The sequence below is a fragment of the Vitis vinifera genome, chromosome 5, assembly GCF_030704535.1.
Source record: "Vitis vinifera cultivar Pinot Noir 40024 chromosome 5, ASM3070453v1".
Lineage (NCBI taxonomy): Eukaryota > Viridiplantae > Streptophyta > Magnoliopsida > Vitales > Vitaceae > Vitis > Vitis vinifera.
Window position 1 is genome coordinate 25442011 of NC_081809.1, and position 17554 is coordinate 25459564.

The 17554-nt window shown below is 36.4% G+C and overlaps 3 protein-coding genes across 3 annotated transcripts; 2 read left to right on the top strand and 1 right to left on the bottom strand.

Annotated features, from left to right (window-relative positions):
* Positions 1 to 276: 276 nt before the first annotated feature.
* On the top strand, positions 277 to 4088 carry LOC109122555 (uncharacterized). The gene is made up of 3 exons (XM_059737118.1): positions 277 to 400; positions 2098 to 2239; positions 3752 to 4088. Exons 1-3 carry the CDS (start codon positions 277 to 279, stop codon positions 3999 to 4001), a joined length of 516 nt encoding a protein of 171 aa, XP_059593101.1. The 3' UTR covers positions 4002 to 4088.
* Positions 4089 to 7894: 3806 nt separating this feature from the next.
* On the bottom strand, positions 7895 to 10527 carry LOC100266390 (endochitinase PR4-like). The gene is made up of 3 exons (XM_002274383.4): positions 10080 to 10527; positions 8783 to 9190; positions 7895 to 8496 (listed from the first exon to the last, which is right to left on the bottom strand). Exons 1-3 carry the CDS (start codon positions 10246 to 10248, stop codon positions 8093 to 8095), a joined length of 981 nt encoding a protein of 326 aa, XP_002274419.2. The 5' UTR covers positions 10249 to 10527; the 3' UTR covers positions 7895 to 8092.
* Positions 10528 to 14090: 3563 nt separating this feature from the next.
* Positions 14091 to 16499, top strand: LOC104879492 (uncharacterized). Its single transcript, XM_059736628.1, has one exon. The coding sequence runs from the start codon at positions 15731 to 15733 to the stop codon at positions 16229 to 16231; it is 501 nt and encodes a 166-aa protein (XP_059592611.1). The 5' UTR covers positions 14091 to 15730; the 3' UTR covers positions 16232 to 16499.
* The last annotated feature ends 1055 nt before the right edge of the window (positions 16500 to 17554 follow it).

Genomic DNA, 17554 nt, shown 5'->3' on the forward strand with positions numbered 1-17554 from the left:
AAGTGAATATGGTCTAATCCCAACCACACCAACTTGGCAGTCCAGACATCTATAAATACCCAAAGCCTCATTCATTTCCTACATCACAAGAGCAAAAACCTATCTAGAGATCCCATTACAACCTACCTCCTTAAACCCTAAATCTTTGTTCTCAACATAAGTTTGTCGATTTTTTAGTCTATGATGATGAGTTTTACACGATCGAGTACCACTTTTTTAGTCATATTAGTCATATTTGTTATTATTATAGGTCAAGTTCATGTTGAAGGAGCAAGGATGTTGTTATCGGAAGAGTTTAAAAGTGCAACTGATCTTACAACATCATCTTACGTTTACGAGAAGGCTAAGTTCACGATGGCTTATTGGTTAGAACGGTTAGCATCGGGGCCTAGCCCTAAAGGTCCCGGTCACTAACCAACTACATCTTCTGAAAAATACTCAAAATAGTGAAGAACATAATTCATGTAGTGTATTTTTTATTTTTATTTTATATATTATACAATGTGCAATTGAATGAAAATAAATGAATAAAATTATTCTTTTCAATTATTTGCATCTTGATCATTACTAGCTGCTTGCTGCAATTTTTTCGAGTTCTTTTTTATGTACTTCTGTTTGGTTGCTAAGAAATTGTAAAAATAATAGAAAATTAAATATTCATTTTCCAACAAATTTAATTGTCCATCTGGAAAATCAAATCAGTAGTTGAAGAGAACATGGTATATGTTTTTGCCATTTAGTGTGAATGAGTTTCAATTTTCCTTATCACCCTGTTTGGTTGCCGGGAAAAAGAGGGCATGTGTACCTTTTTTTTTTCAAAAAGGAAATCAACCAGGCAAGCCAAGCCATTGAATTAGGTGAGTTTCATCATTGTTTTTTTCTTCCCTTTTTCACAAGCAACTGGTTTGAATAATCCTTTTTTTTTTTTTTTTTTTTAATTTTGTGGATTTTTAGAAATAAATTTGCAATTTCACATGTTGTTTTGACTAATTTAATTTTAGTATTAACTATTTTCTTATTTTGGAACAAAAAATGACCAAAATTGTCCCTCAACTATGTTGACTTCAACTCATGAATAGGGTCATTTCAGTCAATTAAAAAAATTTGGAAATCACAAACCTTGGTCCGATTCAAACAAAGCCACTAATATTTAAGGCTGCATGACTCTTTCAAAGGTCTTGGTCAACCTGTAAGGTTCTAAAACCCTAAAATTCATTCAAATTAGTGGACATGGTTCAAACTCCAACTGCACTAGTACTAAATTTCCTAGCTGTATAAATACTCAAAAGGAAATTTTTAGACACAACTCTACCTTCTTAAACCCTAAATCTCCCTTCAAAAAGAAGTTTATCAGATCATTTACAATTATAAAATTCATGCAATCAAATAATATCTTTCGAATTATTCTAATTATTTTTGTTTTTGTTTTAAATCGAGTTTGTATTGAGGCGACAAGAGTATTATTAGAGGGTATTGTAATTTTCATCTAGTTATGAGAATGTTAAGTTCACTATAACTTACTGACTCGAGTAATTAGCATCGGGGCCTAGCCCTAGAGGCCTTGGTCATTAACTAACTCATTTTTTAAAATTATGATGATTTTTACATTTATATGTTAGGATATATTACGATATGTACTCCTGTTATATGTTATATAAAATGAAATTTTATATATAGTTTTATACTACATTTTTCTTAAATTCTTTCACGTGGACCGAAATTTGTTTGATGTCCTCATAGTCTAGTAAGAATTTATGTTGCTTTTATCCATCTATAAATCCAATTCTTATTTTTGCTATTTATTAGATATTTTATTTCATATAACATTACTCCTTGTGGATTAAAATGACCAAACTTATCCTTAAACATGATGAGTTCGCTAATGAACACAAAAATATTTCTGTAAATTCAAGTTTTTGAAATTCATTGCCATTGATAGACTCATTTTCATTAATTTCAGTTCATTAAAAATCTATGACATAATTAATGTTGGTTTATTTTTTAAAAAAATGCTAGATTTAAGGCATAATAGTTTTTTTTTTTTAATTTTTATGTTGAAAAATATATGAAATACCAAAAAAAAAAAAAAAATACTAGCGAATCTTCAACCCAACTTCAGGCCCATTGGGCTTACGGAAACCTCTGGGAGTCTGAGAAGCTGGGACACAGCTAGTCTCCATCTTTGCCTTCTCTCGCCTGCAACTCTCCCTATCCAGAAAATCATTCTTTCAGTCATCAGGTAATTCTTCTAATCTTTGAATTTCATTATCTGGGTGTTGTTTTCTTCGTAATTTTGCCTCTTTTTCTCTCATCATTTTTCCACCTTTGGCTGTGATTTTTCATATAAATTCCCATATATCATTATGGTTGTTGAGATTGTTTTGGAGGTTTTATTCTTTGGGTTTTACTAGGGTTCTGTGATCTGTTTTTTTTTTGTAGATTCTTGATTATTCATTGTTTCAGAACATGGATCTTCTTGAATCTTGATTTACTCTCAAGTGTTTTTCTTTCCTCTTTTTTTCGGGTGGGGTGTTTAGTACTTGAATTATTGTTTGCTTCAACATGTGTGTCATTTTTTACTTGGTGAATTTCCCTTCTTATCCTGTTTGGTTGCCTAGAAAATGGGAAGATAAGAAAGGAAATTCAGTCCCTTTGCAACTATTTGCCTTGGTTGTTATTTTATTTATTCTTGGTTGGATTTGATTGCATTAACAGGCATAAATTCATGATCTTTTATGTTAAATTCAACAATAAGATTCTTTGTATATGAACTCATTCAAGTACATCAAGCTGTCATACATGGAATTCTATCACATTTTTTGGATTTCATGTATTTAAACGAAACTCTTAGCAGTACAAATTTACATTTTTGAGGTTTGAGATTATCACTGGCTCTATGAAAATCTTTGATGAAAACCCAAAAGAATTCTTACCTTTTATTAATGTTCTGGGAAGCCCCTGCATTTATGATTTGTTTGTAATTAAAATTCATCTGCAGGTTATTATGAGGCTTCGGTTCATGCTTGTCTAAAATACCAGTGAGGCCATTTCTCGTTGTTTTTTAAAGCCCATGGACTTCCCTTGAGTTGGAGAGTGAAATTGCTAGTCATATTGAAAGAGAGTTTATAATTTTATGTAGGAGGATTTGCCAAAATTCAATTTGTATTATCAACTGCTAATAGGAAACATTTAAAACAAATAACCAACATCTGCAGCTATGCCCACTGTCGACTGTGTAATAATAACAAAGCCAGATAGAGAGACTTTTTGAGGCTTCAAAACTGTATTTCATTTTTTCCTTTTGGGGAAAAGAAGACTTTTCAATGCTTTGGTTGTGTTAAAACAGCTGACAGATACTAAAAGAACTGGGATTCAAAGAAGGATTAACAGATGATCCATGGACTCACTTGGTTTGGTCCCAGTTTATAGGCATTAAAGCAATCTATAACTAGTTGTAAAGGGAAGAAAGCCTGGTTACTAGTGACATCCTAAGACTAATGGAAGCTGGGATAGGAGCTGTAAATCTATAGAAGATGGAAGCTAGAAAGGAAGGGAATCTAGTAATACGTAGCTAGACTACATGAGGGATAAAGATAAAAGAAAGAAGGATAACTACTAGCTACAGAACATTTTCCCAGCCTTGTGTATTTTTCCCCTCCTTTTCTTTGTAAATCTGTGCATCTAAACATTGAATACCAGTGGTTGTTTGGTTCTAAGCTTTTAAATGGTTGTTACCTGCTATTTGTTACAGAAATGGTTCTAAATGGAGCTGCTCCCCCAAGAGAAGTGCAGCTGCTGCTGCTAGCCTGCGTAGGAGGAGGACAACTAGTGTTGGGGCTGCAGGAGGAGCAAGTGGGAATATGCTGCAGTTTTACACTGATGATGTCCCGGGACTCAAGATTTCCCCCAATGTCGTTCTTGTCATGAGTATTGGTTTCATAGCCTTTGTTGCTACTCTCCATGTCATGGGTAAGCTGTACTTTGTGCGAAGAGAGGCTTAAAAAGGTGCAGCAATGGAAGTCTCAGTTCAGAGTCAATTTTGAATGAATTATTACTTAATAGGTAATGAAATATGAATTTTGGCTTTAGTTCTCTTCTTCTACCTTACATGTGTGTGAATGTCTCTTAACAAAAGCAGAAATTTTTTTATCCTAGTTAATGAAAGGTAGTGGCAAGTTGCAACTGTATGAAATGATTCTTGCTCCAACTCCTAAAAGCTAAAACCAATAAGATTTGAGATTGCTATTGTTTTGATCATAAATATCATCAAGGAGTTTGGTATGAGTGATGTGCCGTTATTGGTGTGGAGATGATGACCAGCCACCTTCCATGACTTTAAAAGTCATGTACACATTAAGAGGCCCCAATCATACCATGTAGATATTAACCATGACTATTAGGGCCTCTATCTTGGATTTGAGAAGAGCCCACTCCTACCCTGTAGATATGAACTGTGACCGTTAGAGCCTCTGTCACATGGGGTTGTCGGGGCCGGTATTCATGTGGAACTTAACTGGCCCCATAATGAATTAATCAATCCTCGACTCAGTTGATGTTTGAATATAAATAAAAAAAAGAAAGTGTTTTTCATAGTCTCTTTTAATATATTACGTAAAATAATTTAATGAATTAAGAGCACAATTAAAGAAGGGAAACTTGTGTTTTGGGTCGGCCATTTGGGAATAATTTGGTTTTCAAACTCAAGAATTGGAAATCTGAGATACAACCGTTAATGTGGAAAATAATTTGGTTTTTGTGCACTTTGTGTTGACTCCTTTTTTTGTGCCCAAATTGCTCTCACCCAATCTCCATGTTAGCATTCATGGCCCAAAACATAAGTTTCCCAAAACACAAGTCTGTCTTCAACTTTCCTCCCCTGTTTTTCTTCACCGTCTTCCACTGAAATTTAGTTGTTGCTCGCCATCATAACTTGTCCACCGTCACACCTTTGTGATTGTCTGCAGCCACGAAACACATCAAAGTCGGCAAGGCTTCGTTGCCGTTTACCTTGTTCGCCACAACTCTCTTGGAATCACATCCTTCCAACATGTGAGTCTGTGACTTCCCATTTTCTATTTGCTAAAATTATTTACTTTTCTTCTTATTGATTTTGTTCCTATTTGGATTGTCTTAGTTTGTTCTTGATTAAACCTTAAATTTTTTTTGATATGGAAAATTGAAAGTCCTTTGTGAAATTTGCAATTCAGAAACGAAATCCCTAAAATCCCAATTGGTACCTGAAATTTGCACCATGAACCTCTGATTGCAAAACACAAAATGGAAGGTATATTGGTGCTTATTAATTGTATACACGTCTTTCTTTCGTTCTTTTTTTCTTTTGAAATAATTGTTATCAGAATACTTGTTCTTTCTTGTAATTTTTTTTTATTCCATGTGGTGTATATTTGATATGGTTTTATGGAGGTCATGAGTTTGCAATTTTCTTGTCTTTTCAATTTGATCTCTTTAATGCACATTATTTCATTAATTAATGAATTATTTTGTCATCTTAAAGTTCAACTAAAATCTGTTTTGGGATTCCTTTGTTTGGTTTCTAAGAAAAGAAACACTTGTTGAATTTTGAATCTTAAGTTTTAAGTTGTTTTTGGTTTCCAAAAATTTTAGAAACTTGTCTTAACCAAGCCAAATAGTTGTGGCATAGTTGAGTGGAAATTTCCTTTTTCCTAGTCCAGAACTAGTCAAAATTTTAAAATGTAATTTTAAGGAAAATTTGTTTGAATTGAAAAACCAATAGCAGCTAAGAAAGGAACCTTTTCTGGTTAAATTATTGCTTGTTATATTTGAGTTATACCGAGTTTTTGACATTATCTGGGAAAATAATCATAGGTTCCCTTCCCATCCATCCCCTCTTTTTCTATTTTTATCAATTTATATGTGCTTGTTTATATTGAAATATTGAAATTTAATGGGTTCTTTGTGACAATTTATTCAAGGTTGCCCATCTCAGTTAGCCACTATGATTTACATAGCAATTGGAGCATTCTACCTAACCACTGAGCAGCTAAAGAACTCACCTTCCAAGAAAGATGATATAGATGTAGGGATGGCAGTTTTATGGGCTATCCGGGTAACTCGCCTCACCCCTCCCTTATTAGGACAGGTATGAGCAGGTGATAATCAGGGATGAAACGGGTTTGGGAAAATTTTCAAAACTTGAATAGGCTGGGATGGGTTTTATACTAACCCGCCCCACCCTGCCCCGCCCCGCCCCACCAAGTTACAAATTTAGTCTTCAAATTTTATAAAATACCTAACAACTCCTTATAAATAGTTTCTTTTTTCATTGCCCTAGATCATCCATTGCTTTCTTCTCATCCCTCTCCTCTCATCTTTGCATATTGCCCCTTTCTACTTCAACCTTTAGAAATCCATCTTTAAGGATGAATCCAATAAAAACAATAAAATTGAGAAACGTTTGTAGAGAAACCCTTTTCTCTTCTTCAAATAGAAGTGGAATTACAATGATGATTGGCTCCATTGCAGTAGTGACAACTTCGACATTCATCAAGTGCCAGAGCCTTCAGCCTCCATTTCAAGCCCTCTCATCTTTTAAAGGTGTTTTGATTTGGTTTCAACCGTAGTTATATTTTAGGGTTTTGTCCTATTGGATTGTGTACAAATATTTGATTTTTTTTTTGGAAATTTTGGATTTTTTTTCCTTTCTAATTTGAGTTTTGGTTTGATAATCAACTTGCATCCCGTATTGCTCCAAGTGTGAATCTATCTATCTCAAACCCATTTATTTATTTATTTTTCCAATATTTTCTTTCTGAAAGCCATTGTGATCTCTTGAAATTTTTGTGGTGTTTTTTTTTTCTTTTTTTAGAAAAGTGTATAGGCATGAAAATTGTGAATTTGGTCATTGGGGATTTTGTTGATTGATGTAATATTGTTGGTTTTGGGAAAATCATCCTCCCCACCCAAACAAAAATACATATCCTGGTTGAGACATACGAGGACGGGTTTATCATTTTTTTTTGTAAATGGGGAGGGGTACTCATCAACATGCCTCGACTCAGTTTGGGACGGGGATGGAGAAAGATTATATAATTGGGATGGGAATGGGATGGGGGTGCCCCATCCCCAACTCACCCCACTGTCATCCCTATATAGATGAAGCAATTGAAACAACCCTTAGAATTTATGGTTGTGTTCTCATCCAAGAAATAGGCATTTTACTGAGAATGTATGTTGTTATATGGTTCTTGTTATTTTTTAATAAAAATGTAGTTGGTACATGCAATTCTTATATCTCCTATTTTTCATTTGTTTGTTTACCTTAATCTTATCATGTTAGACCTCAAGCAGTAATGGCCATTGGCCAGGTTTTGTTCCATCGCTTCTACTGCAATAGGTCATTTGCCCGTTTCAATGTGAAGGTTTATCCCTCCTAACTATCTTTCATTTTCTAGTTTGCTAAAAATAAATTTTGAATCCTTTATTTTATGCTGTTATGGTTTCCTAAAAAATTGGGAAACTCACCTCCACTAGACTTGACATTTGGATTTTTAAGAGGTCTTTCCTCTCTTAGATATCAAGTGATGGAATTTCTAAAATTTGAAAGTTTAAGTTACATTTTTTAGGGTGTAGCTCAACTGAGAACAATGCTATATCTCTATGTTTTCTCCTCTATTTTATTAGAAGTCCTGATGTGTCTTCTTCCTACAGCGACACGGACAGCTGAACATCTTGTTTTCTTCCTCCATCTTGTTTTTTTGTTATCAAATGTGAACATCTTGTTTTCTTGTTGTTAAAGGTGTTTTTTAATTTTTTTTTATTTAAAAAAAAAAAAGAAATTATTTTTGAAAACAATGGTCAAATACATCATAAATATCTTGGAGATCAGTGTCATAAAATAAACAAGGCATGTATGTTCTAGAATAAGACAAGTGTACTAGGATTTGATTGGAGTGAAGTAGTTCACGAATTTCAAACACAAGTGTTTCAGTAGTTGGACCCAAAAGTACCATCAGCGAATTTCTTGATAACAACTTTTGGTTCCAGCTGCCTAAAAAGTAATTAATAACCATAAAGATTGAAACAACATAATTGGGAAAAGCTAACCCCAGAACTAGCAAGTGAGATTATCTCCCGGCAAAACACCAAGTTCATTGCAGTATTCTGTAAAATACTCGACACGGGCATGGACAGCAGCAGTGTTTCCCCCATCGCATTCGTTACTGTTAATAACCCGAATGGTCGCACCGAACCCTTGGCCTATGACAGAGTGCACATTGCTCATCCAAAACCACAAGGCAGTCTTAAATGATATGCTAGCATCGGTTGCTACTATTTCAGGATTGTTCAAGCCATCAAACCCAATGCTAGCGCCAGCTGCACCATAGTTGTAGTTCCATGATAGTTGAATGGGTCCACGCCCATAGTAATCCTTCCCGGACACACATGGAAACTGTGTGTCGGTCTCATCACAATAGTCCTTCGAGGCACCGTTATCCTCCTCTGTATAACAAAAGTCTGCACATATACGCACACAAACAAAATTTAAATTTAATAAAACATTCTTTTTCCTATGCAAAGATTAAAAAATTTAAAAATATATAATTTTTTACTATTTTTAATGATCATTGATTTTCTCTCACTAATTTCTTTAGTGAAATCAAATATTTTTCTTAATATTTTTTCCTTTTTTAATACATAACCAAACAAAGCCTAAAATTCAATATGATATATTTTTTAAATAATTGAAATATAAGACTTTTATAACGTAAAAAAAAAAAAAAAAAAAATGATAAAATCTTACTTCCAGTCTCATGTGTAACATGTGCAAAGAAGGCCGCTATCTCATAGAGAGAATCATCCACATAAACTTCCCTGCCAAACCGAGGATACGACTTCAAAGCATCCAGAAACGCCGCCCGGGTGTAGAAGTTCTTTCCGGCACAGCTTGCATCGGCTTGATCAATAATCCTATCAAAGAATCCCTCTGTCACAACAGCGGGCACCGGGATATTACTACTAGGTCTAGGCGTCGTATAACACGAACCGGACTTGCAGCCGGTGCCGCAGTAGTCATCGCCGGTGCCACAGTAGCCCCATCGGCTGCAGCACAGGCCAGCGTCACAGCCGCAGTTCTGAGCCAGCACGGGCCCCGGAAGGGCTCCGGCGAGGAATCCGACGATAAGGATTGCTAACAGCTTTGCAACCATGCCTGGAGGAGTAAAAGAATGAAGAGAAGGATGTGAGAAATGGGATGATAAGATTGAAACCTTGGTGGGATTTTTATAGGGTTATATGACTCATGAGTACGTCACGACAAAATTTAAGGAAACTGACGACTTTTGAATATGTGATAGGGTGAGGAAATTAATTAAACTCAATCCATACTATGCCCTGTTTGGAAATGGTGATTGTAAAATATGATTTATAGACTGTTTTAAGAGGGTTAGAAGTGTTTGAAAGTATTTTTATTGGAAAATTTTGCGTCTAACAAAGTGAAAAAAAAAAAAAAATTCATTAGAAGTGATTTTTTTTCTTTTTTTTTTCCTTGGAAAATTCGAGTTCAAAAAATGGAAAAAGAAAAACATTGATAGGGTGCTTTCAAAAACCTTTTAAAATGAGATGAAAATGGTTTTTGAAAACAAAGAAATTTTAGTTATATTTTTTGAAAACAATGAAAATGGGCGGCACCAGTCGCCACCGGTGAGAGGCGGCAGCAGCCGTGGGTCGCTGGCAGTGGAGGCGGTGGTGATGTGGAAAAGGAAGGAAAGAGAAAGAAAGAGGGAAGGGAAAGGGAGAGAGGGGGAGGTTGCCGGCCGGTGATGACGATGTCAGAAGCAGAGGAATCCAAACGGAGTGAAATAAAAAACAGAGCAAGAACAAACAAAGCAAAATACCCATTAAGTAATAGCTCTATTCCATGGGTTGTCAATGAGCTTTAAAAACTGGTGGGAATGTTTGAGTGATCTTAAAACATGAACAATGGTATAACTATATGCAATACACACAGGTGAAACAGAGACCAAACGAAGAGAATGGGAGACAGTATTAACACATTCAACCATCAAAACAAAATCCAAATATCAGTGAGATGGTCATACCTGAGCAATTCCCCTTGAGCGATGTTGATTGGCTTCCAGCAAGCTGCAATCCCTCTCCTCTGTTCTTCTTCTCTGCCAGAAACTCTGCAGCAATCTCTCCAAAACCGGGTACCTCACTCTCATGAGCTCTGAATCTGCTTCCCGCCCCTCTGGTTCTTTCCTCTGCCATATCCCAAAAGTGGGTATCCTTTCCACCACCCTCTCTTCTCTTCTCTCACTCAGTGTCTTCCCTCAAAACAACTACCTCCTTCTCTCTGAAATTGCTCTCTTCATTTATGGCTCCCTCAAGAGTGAAAACAATGGGCTTCCCTCTCAAGAGCGAAAACAATGGTTTTCCCTCTCAAGAGCCAAAACAATGGGTTTCGAACTTCCCTCTCTCCCTTCATTTGGCTTACCGTAAAACAATGGTGTTCTGGGCCTAATTGATCCCTCTCACTCTCTCTCTCCGTTTAGCTTATGTTTTGGCGACCAAAAATTAAGATTTGATTTATATAACTTATATAATTAATGAAAAAAATATAAAATATCAAAAAACTAAAATACTTGTTTACCTTTCATATAAATTTTTATGTTTTTATTACATTATTATTATGATCATAGTAATTTTATTTTAATCATTTGAATTTTTTATTATTTTTAAAAACTTTTTTTATTATTTAATTTTCTTTAAAAAAAATTATGGCTTTGAAAAAGAAGATGTGTAATGTGATTAGGGTTTGAGAATTGGGAGAAGCTTACTAATAATTTAGACCAAATCGTACCTTTTTCTTTATCTTTTCAAAACCTGACAATGACTTGAAAGCAGACTGAGCACGTATCTTTCTCTGACTTTTCTTCTCGTATCTTGCTCTGCTGCATTCCATGGTATTGATTACTCCAAGCTGTCGGCAGATGTGTGCGTCTTGTGGTAAGTGAATCCGTGCTTTGCCAAATATGGGCCTTCCAACCTTGTCAAGCTAGGGTTTCGGCGTGTGGTCCAACCAGACGAGAAGAAGGACACTGACATATACAGAGTTACTTCAATTTTTATTTTTTTTATTTTTCGTGAGTTTGATAAAAGAAGGAGATGTTTGTGAGGAATTAATTTGAAAAATCAACAAACATACGTTAGAACAAATAATTTTTATTGAAACCATTTCTCGAATGAATTTCTTAAATACTGAATGTCGTATCTTTGAAAACTTATAAGTTATGATTAAAAAACCTACAAAATTCTTCAAATCATATCCAATTAAATCGGTCATAGAAAGAGTTTCAATTAAGAATGTACAAGATATTGAAATATCATATTTACTGAAAAATATCATCTATCAAATATTAGCATAGACATTTTTTTACATCTTATTGCTTTGTACTTGAGTTTCATTGCTTTTGACTTTTGTGCATCTTATGAAATTTCCGTTGTAAAATAAAAGGATATGCCTTGTTAAAATTTTATTAGGAAATACTCTCATCTGTTGCAGCAAAGGTCTGCGGCACAGCCACAGTCCTGACCTACCACCCCTCTAGGCAGTGCTTCGGCCAAAATTCCGGCCAGGAGGACAGTCAGTGAGAGGTTCCTTAGGGTGAGGGATGCCCCATTTTGGAAGGATATAGCAAAAATGTGTCACTTGAATACAGAGTATGATTTATGGTGTAGAAAAGGAAAATTGCTGGCTCAAGCAGCACTAAGTGTATGTTTCATTGTGTTTTGAACTCCTCATTTGACTGGTAGCTGTCAACACTATCATGGCTTACTTAATTGCTCTCTTTTACAGTCTTTATCAAACTGTTCTGTTTCCCCACTCAGTTAGTCATAACTACCATTCTCAGAATGTGATCTAGTCATTTTGTTTTGTTTATTGGGTAAAACTTGCAGGAGCAGGAAATAGGAAACTCCCTCTTGATAAGCCACTTACTGCCCTCCTGGAAGATTATTGGAAAGATTCCTTGCTCGCCATGGAACTTCCTCAGCTACCCATTTTGTCCCTCCAGGTATCCTTCACTCTCATACACTGATCAAGGGCATTTTAATAATTATGTGGTGTTAGTTAATGTGGGAGGAGATGCTGAGAGACCCATGTGAAAAAATGGTCAAGAACATGCAGAATCCATGTAAAACACTCGGTGTCAGGTTTGGGAAGCTGTCCAGTTATGTGGTCCTTTCTTGATGTTATGGGTCTAAAACTTGGGGTACCCCTCCCGGGCCAGGTTGTGTGGTCCACATAGAAGGGCACGAGCAGGTATGATCTAGGGTTGTGAACGTGGTTGTCCTATCCCAGCTGTAGGTTTCTTCGGTCTTTACAGGCTTTAGCCATTCCTTCAAGATCCCAAGTCATCTTACTGTATCCCATATCCGAATTGAAAAGGCCCCATTAGCTTTTATACCTCTCTGTAGATGAGACAGAGGTCTGTGATGCAGAGAATACGAGAGCAGTTGGTGGAGAGACAAGCCAGTTAATGTGAATTAATGCCCGACTCTTTTCAGAATGTTTTTGTGTCTTTGCAGGACCCATCCTGGAAATGTAATCAGTTGAGTAGTAAATTAGATGTAATCCCAATTCTAAACAAAAAAGACAAAAATAATCGTTACATTTTTGGAGGCTAAAGGCCTTTTTTTTCCTAGACATTGAGACCATGATAATTTATACTTTCCATCTGTAGTGACAAACAGAAAAAGTAAAACCGACGAAGCTTCAATGCCTTCAGTTCTGGTGACAGTTCTGGTGTTTTGGCTTCAATGCCTTCGGAATCAGCAGACTAGATCCATCACAACCAGTGATTTTTTTTTCTTTTTCTCTCCCTCCTGTTTTTTTATCCTTTCTTTTCATATGGTCCACACACATCACACAGCTCACGTGCATCCTCACAAATCCCAAAACAAAAAGAAGGCTTTGTTTTCTACTACCAGAGGGTAGTCTTGCAATGCGTTTCCAAAATCAGGTCAAGTACTGATTGGATTTTTATTATTTTTAAAAACCTTTTTTTAAATTTAATTTTCTTTAAAAACATTTATGAAGGATTAGGGTTAGGGCTTTGAAAAAGAAGATGTGTAATGTGATTAGGGTTTGAGAATTGGGAGAAGCTTACTAATAATTGCCGATGGCGACTTCAAATGGTACTGATGTATTATACCAGTTTGAACATGAATAAGTATCGAGTATTATACTTTTGGACTCTTCCACGTGGTTGGTGCCCTCGGTGGGTTACAGTCTTTAGTCTTTACAGATTACTTTTGGACTTTTAAGCATGAGGCAAATTGTGAGTTCACGGGCAAATTTCAAAGAAAATCTTCTTCCACCGGGCTCTAACCTTGTTGCATCCGATCTGGTGTTTTTTTGATAGTCATTTCAAGCATTGCTCCCATTGGGCAAATTTCAAAGAAAATCTTTTTCCAATTATAACCTTGTTGCATCCGATCTGGTGTTTTTTTGATAGTCATTTCAAGCATTGCTCCCATTGGGCAAATTCCACCAATCATCTTTCCATGAAATATGGCTACATCTTTCAACAATTGGGGGTCGATTTCATTGTGACAAAAGTGGACGCTGAGCTGAAAATGAAATTTGATTAGACGGGGAGATTTGTGTGACTTGCAATAATTAGTCGATTCGTACTTTGCCAAAGGTGGGGCTTCTGATTCCATTTCTTTCAATGATCGATCTTCACACTGTGTAATATTTGATTCTATTTTAATTAAAGTCTATCAAAGTAAAAAATTCTCAATTTAAATCTATATTAAAAATATTTATCAAAATAATGTGTCATAAACTTTATTATTATTTTTATTTTTTTTATATTTTAAAATCACAGCAATTGTGATTTTTTATACTAAAAACAAAAACAAAATAAAATCATGTGGATGTGGATGAGCATATGACTAAATCATGACACTTTTAAAGAAAACACTTTCTTTGACCTTTTGTAGACCCCCACGTTCTGGTCACCTGGGATAGATGGTAGTTTATTATAGGGAAGGGGGGGAGGGACCGGCTTCTAAGGGCGAGCTGCTGGAGACGCGTGGCTGGGGGAAGCTGACCATCACCATGGTGGTGGTTGGGATAGCATTTGGCTGAGCAAGGAGCAATGAGGTAGGTATTAGCTTGTGGAGGAAGACAAGAAAACGGGGGAAGGGGACTACCTTTGGCAAGAGGGGAGATTTTTAGAGCAGGAAAGAGGTAACTGGCCAAGGAGAGGAAGAAACAGGCGGAAGAATCGCATTGATAGGAATCGACACAGGTACTTGTTTCTACAAGCTATCGGTTCTTCCATGTACATATCATTTTGTTGAGTTTTCTGGGTATCATTAGGTTCTGTTTTGATGTCAAGATGTGTTTATTGGTATCTCTAGTTTGTTTCTATAGAATCCGGGTTTGCTTTCACTTGATTCACCCTTGATTTCTAACCTGTTTTGTGTCCTCTGTTTTGAGATTTCATATGAAACATTGGCATTCACTTCTTAGTTTCGTTTTAAAACTCATTTGAAATCTGCTTCAGCCCACTCCCAAGCTCATGGATTGATACATGAAATAAGGTTTGCGGGGTTCCATTTTAGTTTCCTATTATTTGTGCTCTTTTTATTGCTTTTCCCCGTTCCTGGTATTTGATTAAGGCCTTTTCCATTTTCCTCTCTCTGCCTAGAAAGTCTGGGTCGAGGCGTCCTTTTCTGGAGGATGCATGAGAGTTTCCCTGTGGTTTTCTGCTCGACATAACAAATCGGCATCCCTGCTCTGACCTTTATTTGTGGACCTCCAAGCGCTGATTTTGATGGTGACTGTATTCCCTTGTTTCACCCTCAGTCTCTTGGGGCAAAGGCCAGGGTTTTAGAGCCATTCTCGATGAAGAAACAGTTGCTTAGCTCTCATAGTGGTAACCTCAACTTGCAGCTGGCCATGGATTCATTGATGTCTCCAAAAGTTCCCTTTGAGAGATATTTCATGAACTAAACAGTCGCTCAGCAATTGGTGATGTTTGTTTCTATGTTCTTACCGAGGCCCGTTTTGTTGAAGTCTCCTTGTTCCGACCCTTGTTGGACCACCTCGCAGATACTGCAGACTGCCTTACCTTCTCATTTAGATCGCATTGGAGAGAGCCTTTGTTGATGGAAGGTTTATTTTTAGAGGGCCTCAGCATCAACTTGAGGGGTTTTTTCCGTTTCCAGGGAGGTCACACAAAGTACCCCCATACCCTGTGTCTATACCCGGTACACCCAGCAAACCCATTCCATATATATGGCCGCCCCTCACACCCGACATGCCCATCACCCATCTCTATGCGCATAGCCACCTTCCTTTCTCAACCTACAAACCCATTTTCTTCAATATCCATTAACCCATTTCATCTCTCACTACTCACCATCTCTCATATCTTCTCAAGCCCATTCCATATATTCCATGTATATCATCACCCTTCATACCCGCATCTTATACCCATATCCTCATGCTTATACCCGTGTCTCACACCCTCATGCAATATACCAGTTTTCTCATCACCTTTTTCTCTCTCTACATCACATACCCTCCATACACTTTGATTTCCCACCGGTTTATATCACTCCATATCATCAATCCCACGCATACACAGTCCAATCCTCCATGCCGCATCCATGAAACCCGCCATCCACTCCCTCATTCACGTGCCCACCATCCAACTCATCTCTTCATTCCATACCCATGAACATGTCCAGTGCCCTTCATGCATGCCGTCACCCTCATATACCCATTTTCATACCACCAATTCCACTTCCCCCCATTTCCCTCGACTTCTCTTCCTTTTCCAATTCCTCTTCCTCCGCCTCTTCTCCAGTGATGCAAGATGTGCGGCGCTTCCGGATGTTAACGGAAGGTGGCGTCCGCCTAAAGCTCACTCCCACCACCACCTCCCCGCTAGCCATCAACATCTCCAAAGACCCAGTCATCATCTTCAGCCATCCCTCTTGCTGCATGTGCCACGTCATGAAGCGCCTGCTCTCCACCATCGGTGTGCACCCCACCGTCATCGAGCCGGATGATGAGGAGATCGGAGCCCTCATCGCCCACTCCGTCACTCCCACTGTCGCGACCCCGATGAACCCACCGCTCATGTCATCGAAATCCACCGCCACCCCATTCGCCGCCACCTCGCGACATCCTCCAGGCTTTCCGGCTAGCCCGTCCGCCTCCACCCTTAGTTGAGCAATGGAGGCTGGTTGGAAGTGGTGCATGTTGGAAAGTATACCTCCAGGCCCAAAATGTGAAAAGAATGCTAAGGATGCAGCCCAATAGATTGGTAGTTGGGCTTCCCACCATGTACCACCAAAATGTCCCAGGCCCACAACCATTCCTTGAGGTTTCTTTCCACCCAAGGCCCATTCCTAAAAGCCCAAGTTTGCATAACCTTTACCCTAAACCCCTTTCTGAAAGCCCATTAGTTCCTTTTATTCATTCTTTCTTTCATGCACATGCACACTATATTATTCATTTATATGTTTATTCGTTTATCCAAATTCTACATTCTCGATATCAAAATTTGATCCTCCGTTACCTATTTATTCATTTATTAGTTGTTAGTATTATTATCATTATTGTTTCCTTTCAATTTTCAAGTTTAACTTTCAAAATCCATATTCTCATAGTGTAATTGCCCAAAGTTCTCTTCTTAAACCTAATTTTCAAAGTTCTCATTTTAGAATAATTTTTGAATTCTCAACTTCCAGAGTTAATCGTCAAGATTCAAAATTTTAATCTAATTACCAAAGCTCCAATATTTAAAATTTAGTTTTCAAAAACTTCAACTATCATTATTATCATTATTATTATTCTATTTAGTTACTTTAAAATATCCTTTCTTAAACAATTCCAGTTTTCCAACTTTTAAATTCAATTTCCAATTTGAAGAAATTCCAAGATTCCCACTCATTCATTTAATCATTATATTCGTTATTATTTTTGTATTTATTTATTTCAAATTTTCTTCCTTTAAACAATCCTAATTTTTTGACTTTCGAATTTGATCCCAATTTTCAAAATTTCAATTTTCACGTCAATTTATTTAATCATTATCCTTTTACTTATTTATTTATTGAAACTTAAAACCCCAATTTTTAAATAACTCTCTAGAGTTCCAATTTCTAAATTTGATTCCAATTTCCAAAATTTTAATCTTTATATCAATATATTTAATCATTATCACTTTATTAATTAATTTATTTGTTTAAATTTAAAACTCCAATCTTTAAATAACTCTCCAGAGTTCCGATTTCTAAATTTAATTCCAATTTCCGAAATTCTAGTTTTTGCACCAATTTATTTAGTCGTTATCATTTTATTCATTTGTTTGTTTATTTTTAAAATCCAATCTTTAAATAACGCTTCAAAATGTTGATTTCTAAATTTAATTCCAATTTCTGAAATTCTAGTTTTCGTATCGATTTATTTAGTCACTATCATTTTATTCATTTATTTATTTGTTTATTTTTAAAATTCAATCTTTAAATAATTCATCAAAACTCTGATTCC

What these genes read in the sequence shown, in the direction of transcription:
- LOC109122555 (XM_059737118.1), top strand. Translation starts at nt 277, where the DNA reads ATGTTGTTATCGGAAGAGTTTAAAAGTGCAACTGATCTTACAACATCA. An exon ending in ATCGGGGCCTAGCCCTAAAG is followed by an intron (nt 401 to 2,097) that starts GTCCCGGTCACT and finishes AAAAAATACTAG; the next exon opens with CGAATCTTCAACCCAACTTC. An exon ending in ATCATTCTTTCAGTCATCAG is followed by an intron (nt 2,240 to 3,751) that starts GTAATTCTTCTA and finishes TATTTGTTACAG; the next exon opens with AAATGGTTCTAAATGGAGCT.
- LOC100266390 (XM_002274383.4), bottom strand. Translation starts at nt 10,248, where the DNA reads ATGGCAGAGGAAAGAACCAGAGGGGCGGGAAGCAGATTCAGAGCTCAT. An exon ending in GCTCAAGGGGAATTGCTCAG is followed by an intron (nt 9,191 to 10,079) that starts GTATGACCATCT and finishes TTACTCCTCCAG; the next exon opens with GCATGGTTGCAAAGCTGTTA. An exon ending in TGTTACACATGAGACTGGAA is followed by an intron (nt 8,497 to 8,782) that starts GTAAGATTTTAT and finishes GTATATGTGCAG; the next exon opens with ACTTTTGTTATACAGAGGAG.
- LOC104879492 (XM_059736628.1), top strand. Translation starts at nt 15,731, where the DNA reads ATGAACATGTCCAGTGCCCTTCATGCATGCCGTCACCCTCATATACCC.